The 13,051-nt window shown below is 41.0% G+C and overlaps 1 protein-coding gene across 1 annotated transcript in view; it reads right to left on the bottom strand.

The window, feature by feature from the left end:
• The window catches only part of LOC130686037 (protein dachsous-like), a 48,324-nt gene that overhangs the window by 16,533 nt on the left and 18,740 nt on the right, over window positions 1–13,051 (bottom strand). The window contains exons 2-5 of the mRNA XM_057509334.2: window positions 9,626–9,806; window positions 8,876–9,340; window positions 7,436–7,611; window positions 6,194–7,022 (exon numbers count right to left, since the gene is read on the bottom strand). Of these exons, the coding sequence (XP_057365317.1) occupies window positions 6,194–7,022; window positions 7,436–7,611; window positions 8,876–9,340; window positions 9,626–9,806 (1,651 nt within the window). The remainder of the gene's footprint in view (window positions 1–6,193; window positions 7,023–7,435; window positions 7,612–8,875; window positions 9,341–9,625; window positions 9,807–13,051) is intronic.

Here is a 13,051-nt window from a genome sequence, read left to right as displayed (position 1 = left end):
GCCCGCACACACAAAGAAGCGACATCGTGAAAGAAAACAAGAAAAACGATGAGACCTTGTCGCGTTATTCTTTTTTTTTGTGTGTGTGTGTGTGTGTGTTATTTGGCCTCCTTCTTCTTCTTCTTCTTCTTCTTCTAGACGAAGACACGATGCGACAAGACCACTCCAATCGGATAAACGGGAACGTGTCGAGTCGGGAGGCAGTGAGGTGTTTCGCGGCCGCTTGTCATTCTCGCCCAAGATTCCATTGGCCCTTTTTTCTTTATTTCTTCATCTGTTTCTTCATCTTCTTCTTCTTTATTCATATCTACCTCTTCGCTGCTTTTTGCCTCTATCCGGTCAGCAGCCCTGGCTTTTTTTTTTTTTTTTAGGAATTTCCATTTCTTTTTTTTTTTTTTTTCGTCTTATAACTCATTTGGAAAGTTTTCTCACTTCTCTCGTTGTCCGTGAGTGGCATGTGACTTCTTTAGCCCCTTTTCTTTCTTCTTTTTCTTTTTTTTTTTCTCTTTTATTCCTTATGTTTCTCTTCTGTTTACTCATTCACACGTCGGGTAAGGTGGAAAAAAAAAAAACGGACCGCAGAGTTGAAAAGAAGAAGAAAGAAAAGTCATAATCACAGTTCGAATTCTTTTGCCGACAATGCGTTTAAATGCGGAACGAGAAAAAAGAAACCCTTTTTTTTTTTTTTTTTTCGTTCTTTAATTCTTCCCCTCTGCGTTGAAGTTAACGCGTCGTGAGTTTGCATTTTTGTGTTGACATCACCAGCAAAAAGGAGTTTAAAAAAAAAAAAAAAAAGAAGAAAAAAAAAAAAAAACAAAAAACGATCGGGAAATAGAAAAAATTAGACGGGCGAGATAGAGAAAGAAGCACACAGACATGTCTTTTGCCCAGCAGCAGCAAAAAAAAAAAAACCTTCCCTCATTTTAATTCCTTTGCTATAATTACTCGGATGGTTTCGTTTGACGGACGCGCTTCGCACGCGTGTACGCCATTCACTAGTAACATGTCGAGCTTGAAAAAAAAAAAAAAAAGAACAACTGAAAGATAATAGGATGAACGCGCTTCAGGATCGCACGAAAACATCTGACCAAAGAAGAAGAAGAAGACGAAAAACACCCACAAAAAAAGAAAAAAAAAAAAAAAAGACAGATTTCCCTAAAGAACGAAGGACGAGTGAGAGAAAACGTGAACGAACAGCCGGGATATGCAAACAAGAAATCGTACATGAAAAAAACAAACAAAAAAAAAACAAAAAAAAACTTGATATTGAAACAAGTGAAACAACAACTTCTTCGCGCTAGTTTTTATAGCCCGTCGTTCACAGTTGTCTTTTATCATTTTTCTTGTTATTTTTCACTCATTGTTTTTGTATGTGTTTTGTTTTGTTTTGTTGTTCCCTTCGGTTTTTTTTTTTTTTTTGTAGTGGTGGTGTCTAAAAAGATTCTCACGCAATCCTCATGTCTCGACTGGTGGTACGCTTAACACAATTTCCCCTCTGAAAATGAGATTCGACCCAAATGGACGGTCCGTTATCGCCCTCTCTTATGTCTCTTCATACTTTCTCTATTGGGGACTCGTTCACGATCCGATAATGTGCCTCTCACTCTCTCTTCCCAAGTGTTTTCGGGCTCTCTCTCTCTCTCTCTCTCCCTCATTTTTTCCTCCGCACCTTTTAATCACCACAAAGGTAGATGAATATCGATGAGGAACAGGAACCCCCCTCAACAAACAAACAAACAAAAAAAAAAAAAAAAAAAAAGACCCTGCTCGCAACTAGGCGGACCTCCTTGTTGGCAGTTCCGTCCCGTCCCACATTTCGACACGATGAGGTTGACATTCTAAGTCTCAGTGAAAACGTTCTCTGACAAAAAAAAAAAAAAAGGTCCCCTTTTTTTCTCTCTCTCTCTCTTTCCAAATCGGCCACTATCTTGATTACATGTTGGCCATGAACCATGAAAAAAAAAAAAAAAAATAATAATAAAATAAAAAAAAAAACTAAAAGAACATGGCCATGGAATCAAAGAACCCAAATTCCATAAAAAACTAGAATCGAAAAAAAAAAAGCGTCTATTTTTCTGACTGGTTTTTTTTTTTTTTTGGGGGGGGGGGGGGGGACGGAAAAACGACTTTCTCTTCGTTTCGCAGCGTTCACTATCACGGAAAAAGGAAAATAGAATTAAAGTCACCCTGAAAAAAAAAACAAAAAAAAAACGGAGGGTTTTCAAATAACGAACAGAAAGAGAAAATGAAAGAAAAAAAAAAAAAAAAGAAAAAAAGATGCGTCTCTTGTGCATATGAGATCGGATGAAACCGAGCGGCATATGCGCAACAAGACGAGCCCGTCATTGCCACAATGACTTCACGCTTTTCCTCCGACATCGAAACGCACAACAGTTTTTTTGGTTTTTTTTTTTTCACGCATACGCACACGGTGCATTATCTATTTATTTATTTATTTATTATTTTTTTTTTTTTTTCATTTCTTCTTTCCAAATTTCCTACATGCAGAAATGAGAAATTAGCGCAATGGGTTTTTAGTCTCGCCTGCTCGATGCGTACCTCGGGAACCCACATCCGGGTTTCGTTAAACCGAAACAACGGGACGTTACGTCTTTTACGGTGCGCTGCATTTCCATCAACATTCCGATGCTTTTCTTTTAGCTTGGAAAAAAAAAAAAAAGAAGGGCCATTAAAGATTCATCGGTAGAGAGAAAAAAAAAAAAAAAAAAAAGAAAGAAAAAAAAACGCGATTCTTGTTGCGTTTGCGTTTGCTATTGGCCAAAAGCATTCGATTCGATTCGACGACACTTGTTTTAACCAAGCACCGGGAGCTTCCGTTCCGCAACGCACCACCAAATCGGAGAGGATCGCAACGGCTATTATGTTGACCAAATTGAAAACAGCACGACAACAAGATCAAGTTGAAGTAAAACAAAAAGTGAAGACCAAAATGACAGTACCGAGAAATGAAGATAAAGAGCTGCTGATATTTCTACGAAGAAGAAAACGAAAAGGGAAAAACAAGATGGTGGAACGATGAATTTCAAGCGAATTCAACCCTGCTCCATCGTGTATGACAACCTGTGCTACTGTTGGATCATACGCGGTGGAAGAAAGAAAAAAAAAAAATGTATGATCAATGGGAATGTGCTCACATCTCAACTTGCGTACCACGGTGAGTGAGCTCTAATGCGTTTCCATGTTATGTTTTGTTTTTTTTTGTTTTTTTTTGTTTTTTTCCCTTTCTTTTTGGTTGGGTACGTTAGTGTCTTTTCTTGCCATAGCTAACACTCTTTTCTTATCAGGCCATAGAGTCAGTTTACGACTGGACACATTGTCCAGTGCCTAGTATAGCACGCTTGATTGATGATTGATTTTTCGGCCACTCAATCAAGACAGATTGATCACGCACATTCCCCGAGATATAAATATTTGTTTTGAATTTTTGTTGTTTTTTTTTTTTTTTTTTCTCGCTTCCTTTAGGAATGTTGTGCATAAGCGAATTAGAAAAAAAATAAAAAAAAAAAAAAAAAAAAAAAGTAAAATCCAGCTTGCACAAAACTGTAATAAAACTGTAGCCGCCAAACCGATATCGAATAACATTCTTTCACGGTCCTTTTCATTTTTTTTTTTTCTCTCTCTCTTTTTCTATCGTCGATAAAAAAAAAAATTGGCTGGGTTCCGTTCGGCTTTAGGAAACTTGGCTTGTTATACAACAGTTAGACTCCATAACCCGTGAGTTTGAAGAAAGAAAGAAAAAAAAAAAAAAAAATTTTTTTTTTTTTTATAGGTAGATGACTGCATCCGAGTGTCTTTTATCTGTCTTGGCATTCCATCTGTATCTCTTCTTTTTCTCTCTTTTTCTAGTGTGGTTTGTTCATTCCCTTTTTCTTCTTCTTCTTCTCCTTCTTCTTTTTCTTCCCTCCCACACAGTGAGGCACGCACGTGGACATGGAAAAGCGCTGCAGAGCAGTGCTGGTCCAGTTTTATCATTATCAAGTTGGAGTTGACGTTGACTAACGACCGGCCCAGAGCCGAAAACGATTGGCTCTCTAAGTGCACTTCGGGATATCACTAACCCATCCGCAACCTTGATGACGGAAACCACGCGACTTGACAGTTTCCCACCTTTTATCCCCTACCAGCTCTCTTCTTTTTTACCCGCTTTTTCTCTCTCTCGCCCTCTTCTTCTTGTTGCTTCCTTTTCAGGAACTTGACACACAAAAATAAAAAATAAAATGTCGAAATCCAACCGAAAAGAAAGGGGGGAAAAAAAAAAGACAACCCTGGAAAAATCTTTTTTGTTTTTCATTTGACGAGTTGGGGCGCGCGCACACACAAGAGCGCAAATGACGTTCGGAATCTGATAACTATCAATGGTTAAGGAAAAGAGTTCAACTAACAGACAGTGGGGTTAAAAAAAAAAAGAAAAAAGAAAAAAAGAAAAAGAAACAAACAAATAAGACGGAAAGAATTTTAGTTAGTCACACTGGACTGCCATGAGCGGAAACACATGACAGCAAAAAAAAAATAAATAAAGAAATAAGTAAATAAAAAATAAAAAAGTACGGCGGAATCGAGTTTTGAACCATTAGCGATGCACACTAATGCGCACGTCGCAAATTACCACCTGCATATACACCCGGACGAATTTTCAAGCTTCATTAGACGTAATGGTTTGCGATTCAGTGCGAGCGTTAGTGATAAATAAAACAATGCATTTCACGTAGAAAGTTCGTTTGAAGTTTGCCAAAAAGAAACTGGTAAATCTCCCAGATTAAAAGTCTAGTGATTTTTCGCATTTCCATTTTTCCGCAATTTTCTAACGTATTTTTTTTTTTTTTTTCTGAACCAGATCTCATCACACAAACACAGACACAGACACAGACAGAAAACTTGAAAACTCCACGAGTCTTCAGGGAGTGGGAACTCCTCTTGCCCTCCCTCTTTATTTTTCTCTAATGGATTGCGTTATCAGGCATCAACGGATTCCGATAGCGATTGGCCACACAGGTATAAAGCTAGTATGTGTTGTGTGTTGTTTGGTTTTTGTTTTTTTTTTGTCCGCTTTCCTCTTTTCTTGTCTCTCATTTTGTCCGCTAGTCTTTTTCCTCTTTTTTTTTTTTTTTTTTTTAACTGACAGTTTTTTATTCCTCGTGTTATCTACCTTTTCTTTGCCTATTTCACAACATCTGCTATTCTTATCCGTTCGAAAAGCGCTGGCTTTTTTTTTTGTTGTTGTTGTTGTGAAAGGCGACTTGCTATTGCGGATGTGTTTCCGTAACACCAAGACACACAAAGTCGAGAAGAACAATAAAGGAAAGATAAGGCCTTATAAGGTAGTCGCTGAGTGAAAAGAGGTGTGACGGCCTACTCTCTCTGTTCTTCCCCCCCCCTGCCCCCCCCCCATCGCTCCAATGCTACGAATGTTAGTCGTCGCTAATAAAATGAAACACGACAAAACCGATCGATAATCTTCTTCCGAATTCCAGCGCTTCCCCCTCAACAACAATAACAACAAATAGTGTAGAAGACACCATTCAAAAAAAAAAAGAAAAAGAAAAAGAAGAAAAAAAGGGAAAATTGCAGACGAAAGAACAACGAGGAGCCGCCAGTCTGGCGGTCCTGAAGACATGTAAACAGTCTCAGCGAACGATGGTTGTTCTTTACTATTCCCTTTTTGTGTTTGTGTGTGTTTGTTTCTCCCGACAATGATAACGATGCGTCTAAACCCTTTTGCCTTTCTCGTTCTTGTTTCGCTCTCTTTTCGAAAATCTTGAATCACTTATTCATTACGTCAAGCATGTAGACTTCGTGATCAGGATGCCAAGATGTGCGTACATCTACTTGTCTATCGCGCCCCTCAGCGTGCATAAACCAAATCAATGATTCAATCAACGGACAGAATGTCGTAGCGCTGGCCATCGTCCAAAAGCCACAAAAATTAAAAAAAAAAAAAATAATAAAAAACAAGAGAAAAACAAAAAACAAAACAAGGGTGGAAGGTCCACATTTCAAGTCGTTCGAGGGAAATCGAAAAGACTTAACGATTAAGTCAACGCCCATCAAAACTCAAATGCCAATGGTGCCTGAACGGAAGAATGTTCGAATGATGGCGATAGGGTCGGCAGGAATGCGACGCAAGTGGGGCGAAAGGGACAAATCAGGCAAAAATATTGAAAATGTCACGTACCTGTGAGCGAGTTGAGCTGGAAACTGCTGTTGGCCGGCAAGAGGTTGTAGCGCAAAGCGGCGTTGGCGTCGAGGTCTCTGTCGGTAGCGGAGACGACGCCGACCAAGGCGCCCTTCTCCAAATTCTCCTCGATGGTGAACTGGTAGACTTCGCGAGTGAAGACTGGATCGTTATCATTGGCGTCGATGACGAAGACGTTGACAGTGGCCGAGGCGCTTCCCGGCGGCAGTCCATTGTCCGTGGCGACGACGGTCAACGTGTAGCGGTCGCGCACTTCCCGATCGAGGCTCTTCTTCAAATAGAGGGAGCCGCTGTTGGGGAAGATGCCAAAGAGATCGGCCAGGGCTTCTTCTTTGACGCGATAAGTCAAGCGGGCGTTGTTGCCCGTGTCCAGGTCGACGGCGTTGACCTGCAGGAACTGCGAGTTAACGGCTAAAGATTCGGCCACGTTCACTCGGTATTCATCCTTTTCGAAAGCCGGCGGGTTGTCGTTCACATCCTGCACTTCGATGTTGAGCGTAAGATTCGAACGAAGCGGTGGCGTGCCTTTGTCTTGCGCGCCAATCACCAGCGCGTATTTCTGCGTCGTTTCGAAATCCAATTTTCGTGTTAGCATGATGAAGCCTTGACGCGGGTCGATCTTGAACAAGCCATCAGGATTGGTCAGTAATTGGTAGGTGACGGCGCCATTGTCATTACTGTCATCGTCGTGAGCGTGAGCCGCGTAAATTGGCGTACCGAGTTCGGCGTTCTCGGCCACGGAAATCTTCACAACCACCGTGTCGAATTCTGGGGCATTGTCGTTAACATCGCCGATGGTAATATTCACCTGTAAAAAAAAAAAAAAAAAAAAAAAAAAAAAAAAGGTAATGGGTACGCTGTGATTTTGTGTTCTTTCTAAAAAAGACTCGGTACGGAAAGGATCTCACGACATCTCATTTAAAAATCCAATTTAAAAAAAAAAAAAAAAAAAAAAAATCTAAGATCAAAATTTGTTGGGTAAGAATTTGCAAAACGAAAATTCCAGTGAAACACAGATTTTGCTGGGTCGATGAAACATGTTTCGTAATAAGTCGTTTGGAATGCCGGGCGCCTATTACTGTTACACATTACGCAACTTTTCGTGGGAAACGAGGTTGGATATCAGGAATTCGCATCGTAAATCACACGAGCGGGTAAACATGAAAAAAAAAAAGAAAAAAAAAAAAAAAAAAATGAGGATATTGGGAGGGACATGCTTACCTGGCTGTGACCGAACGTCGGCGGCTCTCCTGTCATAGCAGCCACATTGAGCAAGACAAACGGATGCGTCTCGTGATCCAATTCCGTGTTGGTCGTGATCGTGCCACTGACCGGATTGATGGAAAAATATCCATTCGGATCACCAGAATAGATGGAATAGCGAGCACTGTCCGAACCTGCACAAATAACACAAACAAACGAAAGAATTTGTCTAATTAATTCGTTTAACTCCTACCTCATTAAACGAAATTTTTTTTTTTTATGTAAAAAAAAAAAAAAGTATGTCACACTTCTACGCTCAACGTAATTCTTCCATTAATCGAATTTTCCTGCACTGTTGTTAATTGAAAACTACTGTTTAAAAAAAAAAAAAAAAAAACGAACGAAATTGTCATAACTTGACGTTCGTTTTCAAGGAATGAGTTAGAAGAATAAGTTAGAATGAGCTAAACATAAGACTGAAAATGTTCATTCTTAGTTTGTTCATTCTACTTTCTACCTCTTACTATGTTTTTGAAAATTTTACTGTTATCTCTCTTCGTTTTCCCTCGTCTGTTTAACTACTGTACATTTGTAATGGCTTAGTCAACGCGAGCCTAATGACAGTTTTGCTCTTAGTTGGCCGGAAAATGGCGGGCTTCAGATTGGATTTTTTGCTCCTTCATTTTGCCCTGAGCCTTAAATGCTCTCCTTTTGTTTTGTTTTTTAAGTTGTTGTTGAAATGCTTCTATACCCATCAGCGGAGGTTCCCACCCAGCTCTTTCCGAGTCTTCTCTTTGCATGTATGTGGAGCATGGAGCATTATCCACATATAAACGGTATATGCTCTTTTTATATTGCTTTGCATATGTGTCCTCGCTTTCTTTCTGCTGTACAACTATCGTTCAAAGAGGAAAAACGTATTAAGATTTGGAAGGTAAGAGCTTCTTGCATGGTAATAATTGGAAACCGTTTCTGGAGACATCACCTTAATGGCGCAGCTGTCACGCGATGGTCGCCCCGATGACTCGGGTCAACATTTCCTACTCCTCCCACTCCCTTCACGAAATGTCGGTGCATTAGTACAGCGTTCTAAGCCGTACCCTGCATCATCGTTTGCGTTCCCTAATACCTCCAGACCCTCTTCCGGCAGTCAACATGAAGCCCCAAGTTCAAGCTCAGCCGTTACGACGGTGCTGTTCTTCTATTTTATCTTTTTTATTTTTACTGAATCTACAATATCGTGTCATCTTATAATATGTTTTGTTTTTTTTTTCCCTTTCTCCCCTGTTTTACTTGATTTTCTACTTTAGATTTGTGTTCTGACATTACATCGCGTTGATTCTCATCACATATTTCTCGCTTAGTGTAGCTAACATTTTTTTTTTACATCCTTACAAGATAAGTCTCAAATAAAAAAAAAAAAAAAAATAAATAAATTTGAGCAAATTGTCAACTTACCGGTAACACTGGAAGCCGAGACGGTGCCGATGACCGAGTTGCGCTGTGCATCTTCGCGGACGGAAAACAGGTAGCGGTTGCTCTCGAAAATCGGCGGCTGGTGGCTGCTGTCGATGACGGTGATGAGGACTTCGGCGTCGTGAGTGGAGCGCAGTCCTCCGCCGTCCGTCGCCGAAATGTTGAGTCGATGAGCCAGTCGAGCGCGGGTCAACGGTCGCGTCAAGAAGATTTCGCCACTGGACATTTCCACCCGGAACAATCCTTCCTCGTTGCCGGCGACGATGGCGTAGCGGACGGTGCCGTACTTGCCGGCATCCCTGTCGGTGGCCACGACGACGACGACGGGCGAGTTGACAGTTTCGCGTTCGCGCAGCGAGACGTTGTACTCGCGAGGGTAGAACGTCGGCCGGTTGTCGTTGACATCGATCACTTGGATCTTGACCATGGCTGTCGTACTCAGACCACCTGTTGGTTGATTACAAAATATTCGATTAGCTGAAAGCCACAGGCTATTTAGCTCTCAAGATTCATAAACATCAAACTGCATGCCATTACGCCCATGTATCGATAATTGAAACTTGTCAAATAACGCGACGACCATCAGCACTTTATTGACACTGGTCGTTTCTTTAACACGAAAATTTGGAACGGCTACTCGTTTCGACTCTGTTGACGCCATATGACTCATAAAAACATCTTTCAGAGAGCATTGGGTAGGCGAGAATAAAGAAAGACGATCAATTTGCGTACCTCTGTCTGTTGCTAATATAGGAAACTCGTAGATGCTTCTCTTCTCGTGGTCGAGCGCGGCCGAGATGCAAATCTCACCAGACGACGGGTTGACCTCGAACTCTCGGTACTTGCCGAATCCGTCGCCCATCGTGTAGTTGACGATGGCGTTGACTCCACAATCCGGATCTGTTGCAGATACCTGTAATGCGAGGAGATGAAAGAAAAAGAAACATAGTAAGTCATTCAGTTCTTCTACTATTTGACATCAGTCACGTAAATGCAATCTTTCTGAATGAGAACAATAATGCGTATTTCAAACAAAGGAACTCGACGATTTTTCATTCGTTTTCCACTAATGTCCCATGCTTCATACCTTCCATCACAGAGAACCACTGCCAATCACTGTGCAACATCTTCGTGAATAACTGATCGACAATCATTTCGAATTTCGATTGGAATAATACACTGAACAAACGAAACTGGTTCGTACGTTGTGTCCAACTTTTGTGCCTTCACGAGTTGGTAAGATTTACAGGGTGAGATCTGGGGAAGTCGGCACGACCACACTCGATACAGCAAAAAATGCAAGTGGCAAAATGGCGCCAGTCACTTAGACTCAATTAGGGGTTGAGAACAAAGTGATGTAAAGAAGGGATGGGAATGGGGGGGGGAGGGGGGGGAACAAAAATTTGCGATGTTGACGGATGGCAAAATTTCTGACGCGATCATTTCGGTCAGCGCGAAAGGTTGACATTAACAGGTTACGCGCGATGAAGAACTTGGAGGAAAGAAGGGAGGCAAAAAAAAAAAAAAAAATGTGAAATGAATCAAGATATAGCGAGACGTATAGTAACTGTGATAAAAAAGAGCCGCCTTATCTGTCATACAGGTATTCAGATTCCTGCCGCATACTTTGTCTTCGTTTAGATTGTTCGTCTAGCCAAATCCGACAAACTGAATGGTAGAGAGTCAACTGTAGATAGATAGAAATGCACCGATGCATTTGGTCATGCGTGCGTTTCGGCTGTATCAATCGCACGGCTATTTGATTGCAACACGATCTTCGAGAAGCTTTAGGACCAATCGCCTTTATAACCACGAAGAATCATCGAGCCACCTCCAAATTGCTTGCGCGTTTCGCACAAAACGATGGCCCCAAACTCAGTGAAAATAACAGCGCCCAAGTTGCGAGCAAGAACTGCGTGTGTTCTTCACAGTTAACAGGCTTCAAAATCGTTTTCCTTTTATTTCCTTCTCTTTTTTTATTGCGCTCTTTTTAAAACGAGATGGAGTTTTGACTATCAGCGTTCTGCAACAGATGATGATTGATGTTGAATGTCTCTCAACGCAATGGATGCGAAGAGCTGGCAGGTGGGCAGCTCAGATATGATACTTTCCAACTGAACGCGATGGCAGGAATAGTATTATCAGCTCCTTTGGTTATATTATGGTCGACTGTGTGGGATTTGCGCAGCTGCTGTTGTCGTGTCTTTTTAACGGGTCCCTGGCCAACGACTTAATAGCACCGTTCCTCGCCCCTTGCTACTCTTGTCCAACCTCCCACTCAAAGAGTTTTTAACTGCGCAAGTAATCTCTGTTTTCGCTCTGTGGATCTACAAAGTCCAAATTTGCTTTCGTGGCTTCAATAGATAACCACTTAAAAAAGAAAAAGAAAAAAATATTGCATACGAAAAGCGTTTCGTTGTTATGCGACAATACGTAACAGGCCCTAGGAGCCAATAAGACAGCCAGCGAGATGGCATAACAATGTCAGCAAGTGGAACTGGACAGATGCCACTGCTAGTGACCACGTAACGATGTTTTAGTTGATGCACGGTGTCGATTGCGTGTGTTTTCACAGTCACGTTGTAATTATAATGATGTCGTGTATACAACTTTACCGGCCAGGTAGTCAGTAAAAGCCCTTCGACAAGGAAGCGAAACCACATGGGCACTGACAAACGTGAAGCTTCCCCATCGTTTCCTAATGCATTTTTTCAAAAGCTGCCAAGAAAAAAAATTCTTCAATTGCAAATGGGTCTGCTTCAAACTGTCGTCCATTTTTCCTTGCATTTAGGACGCGCATTGCTAGCCAACCATGTGCCGAACGAGACAAAAGCCTCTCTTGTTTACTGCAAAACTCTCAGCAACAATCCTCCAATTTTTGCGAAAATATAGCAGAGATGAGGTACAACGAGGAGCTTCTACCATTAAAAGTGATCTGCACATTTGGCTGCATAACACGGATCCACTGTGTTTTTCAGTTGCACTCACGTCTGTCGATATTTATCAATGTGTAAAGACTTGTGCAGGTCGCTGAACAAGTCAAAATCAAAGAGGATTTTGCGTTGCACACAGCATTTATACAAAGATATAAAATACGAAAAAGGACACGGTTTTAAGAAATTTGGAAATAGATTTAGTACGAGTGTTTTTGCGATGTAAATAGAATGATTTTTTCCCTTATTCTAAAGAGGATGAAAATGGGAAATGACACTAAACCACAAAGACGACGAGACTCCCTCTCTCTCCTCTCTCTCTCTCTCTCTCTCTCTCTCTTTACAGTTGTGCTAGCTTTATTACTCTTAATGGCGTCTGGTGTTGTTCTTCCCGTGAATCAAAGGACGAGGCGGCATAGGGTCACACACAAAAAAAAAGAATTGCTCCAAATGCTCGCTGGGGTTTCTCACCTCACTTGAACTACGGCTCCGTCTGAACTTAGCAGGCGCCTCTAGATTTCCTTGAAATGATCACCGAATGTCTACGCCACAGATCTCAGGTATCTGAAGACTGCGACCCATTTTTCCTTTCTACAACGGCGCAACTCGAACACAGAAAATGTTGACATTCTCACGTTTGAAGAAAGGTTTCAACTGCTATTTCGTTCATTTCTTTCTTGTTCCCAACATTTGCGTCTCTGAAATCGTATGAGTTTTCGTGTCATCCTGAATCTCGAGAGCCAAACGACGGGAAATATTATGAAGGCGTCGAACTGACGTAAACTTTAACCATTTTTCATTCATTGGTTGTTGTTTTTTTTTTTTTTTTTTTTTTTTTATAGGAGTCCTTGACGGCCGCTTACAATGCAAACATTCATTTGCAGTAAATCTTTAAACATTGCCAACGTTATCCGCCCCCTTCTTGCAGCGCTAATTCTATACGACTTTGCTGATCGGCTGGAATTTCACTTCTTATTCCCCGCCCGGTGATGTGATCTTTTCCTTTCATTCTTTAAATCGCACAACAAACCCCTAAGAATAGGTATTTTCAGTAAGGAATCCACGATTTTTGTTCTCGATGGTTCCGCAAATCACGAAAAAAAAAAGAAGCGAGAAGAGAAAGGCAACAATACAACTTTCAAAACTTGCACAATTGCAATAATTTAAGCAATTGTAAAAAAAAAAAAGAAAAAAAGTGTAATTCAATAGAGGTGTACTGAATGTA

This window comes from Daphnia carinata, chromosome 7, assembly GCF_022539665.2.
Source record: "Daphnia carinata strain CSIRO-1 chromosome 7, CSIRO_AGI_Dcar_HiC_V3, whole genome shotgun sequence".
NCBI classification, from domain to species: Eukaryota; Metazoa; Arthropoda; class Branchiopoda; order Diplostraca; family Daphniidae; genus Daphnia; species Daphnia carinata.
This window is presented reverse-complemented; position numbering and strand designations above follow the sequence as displayed.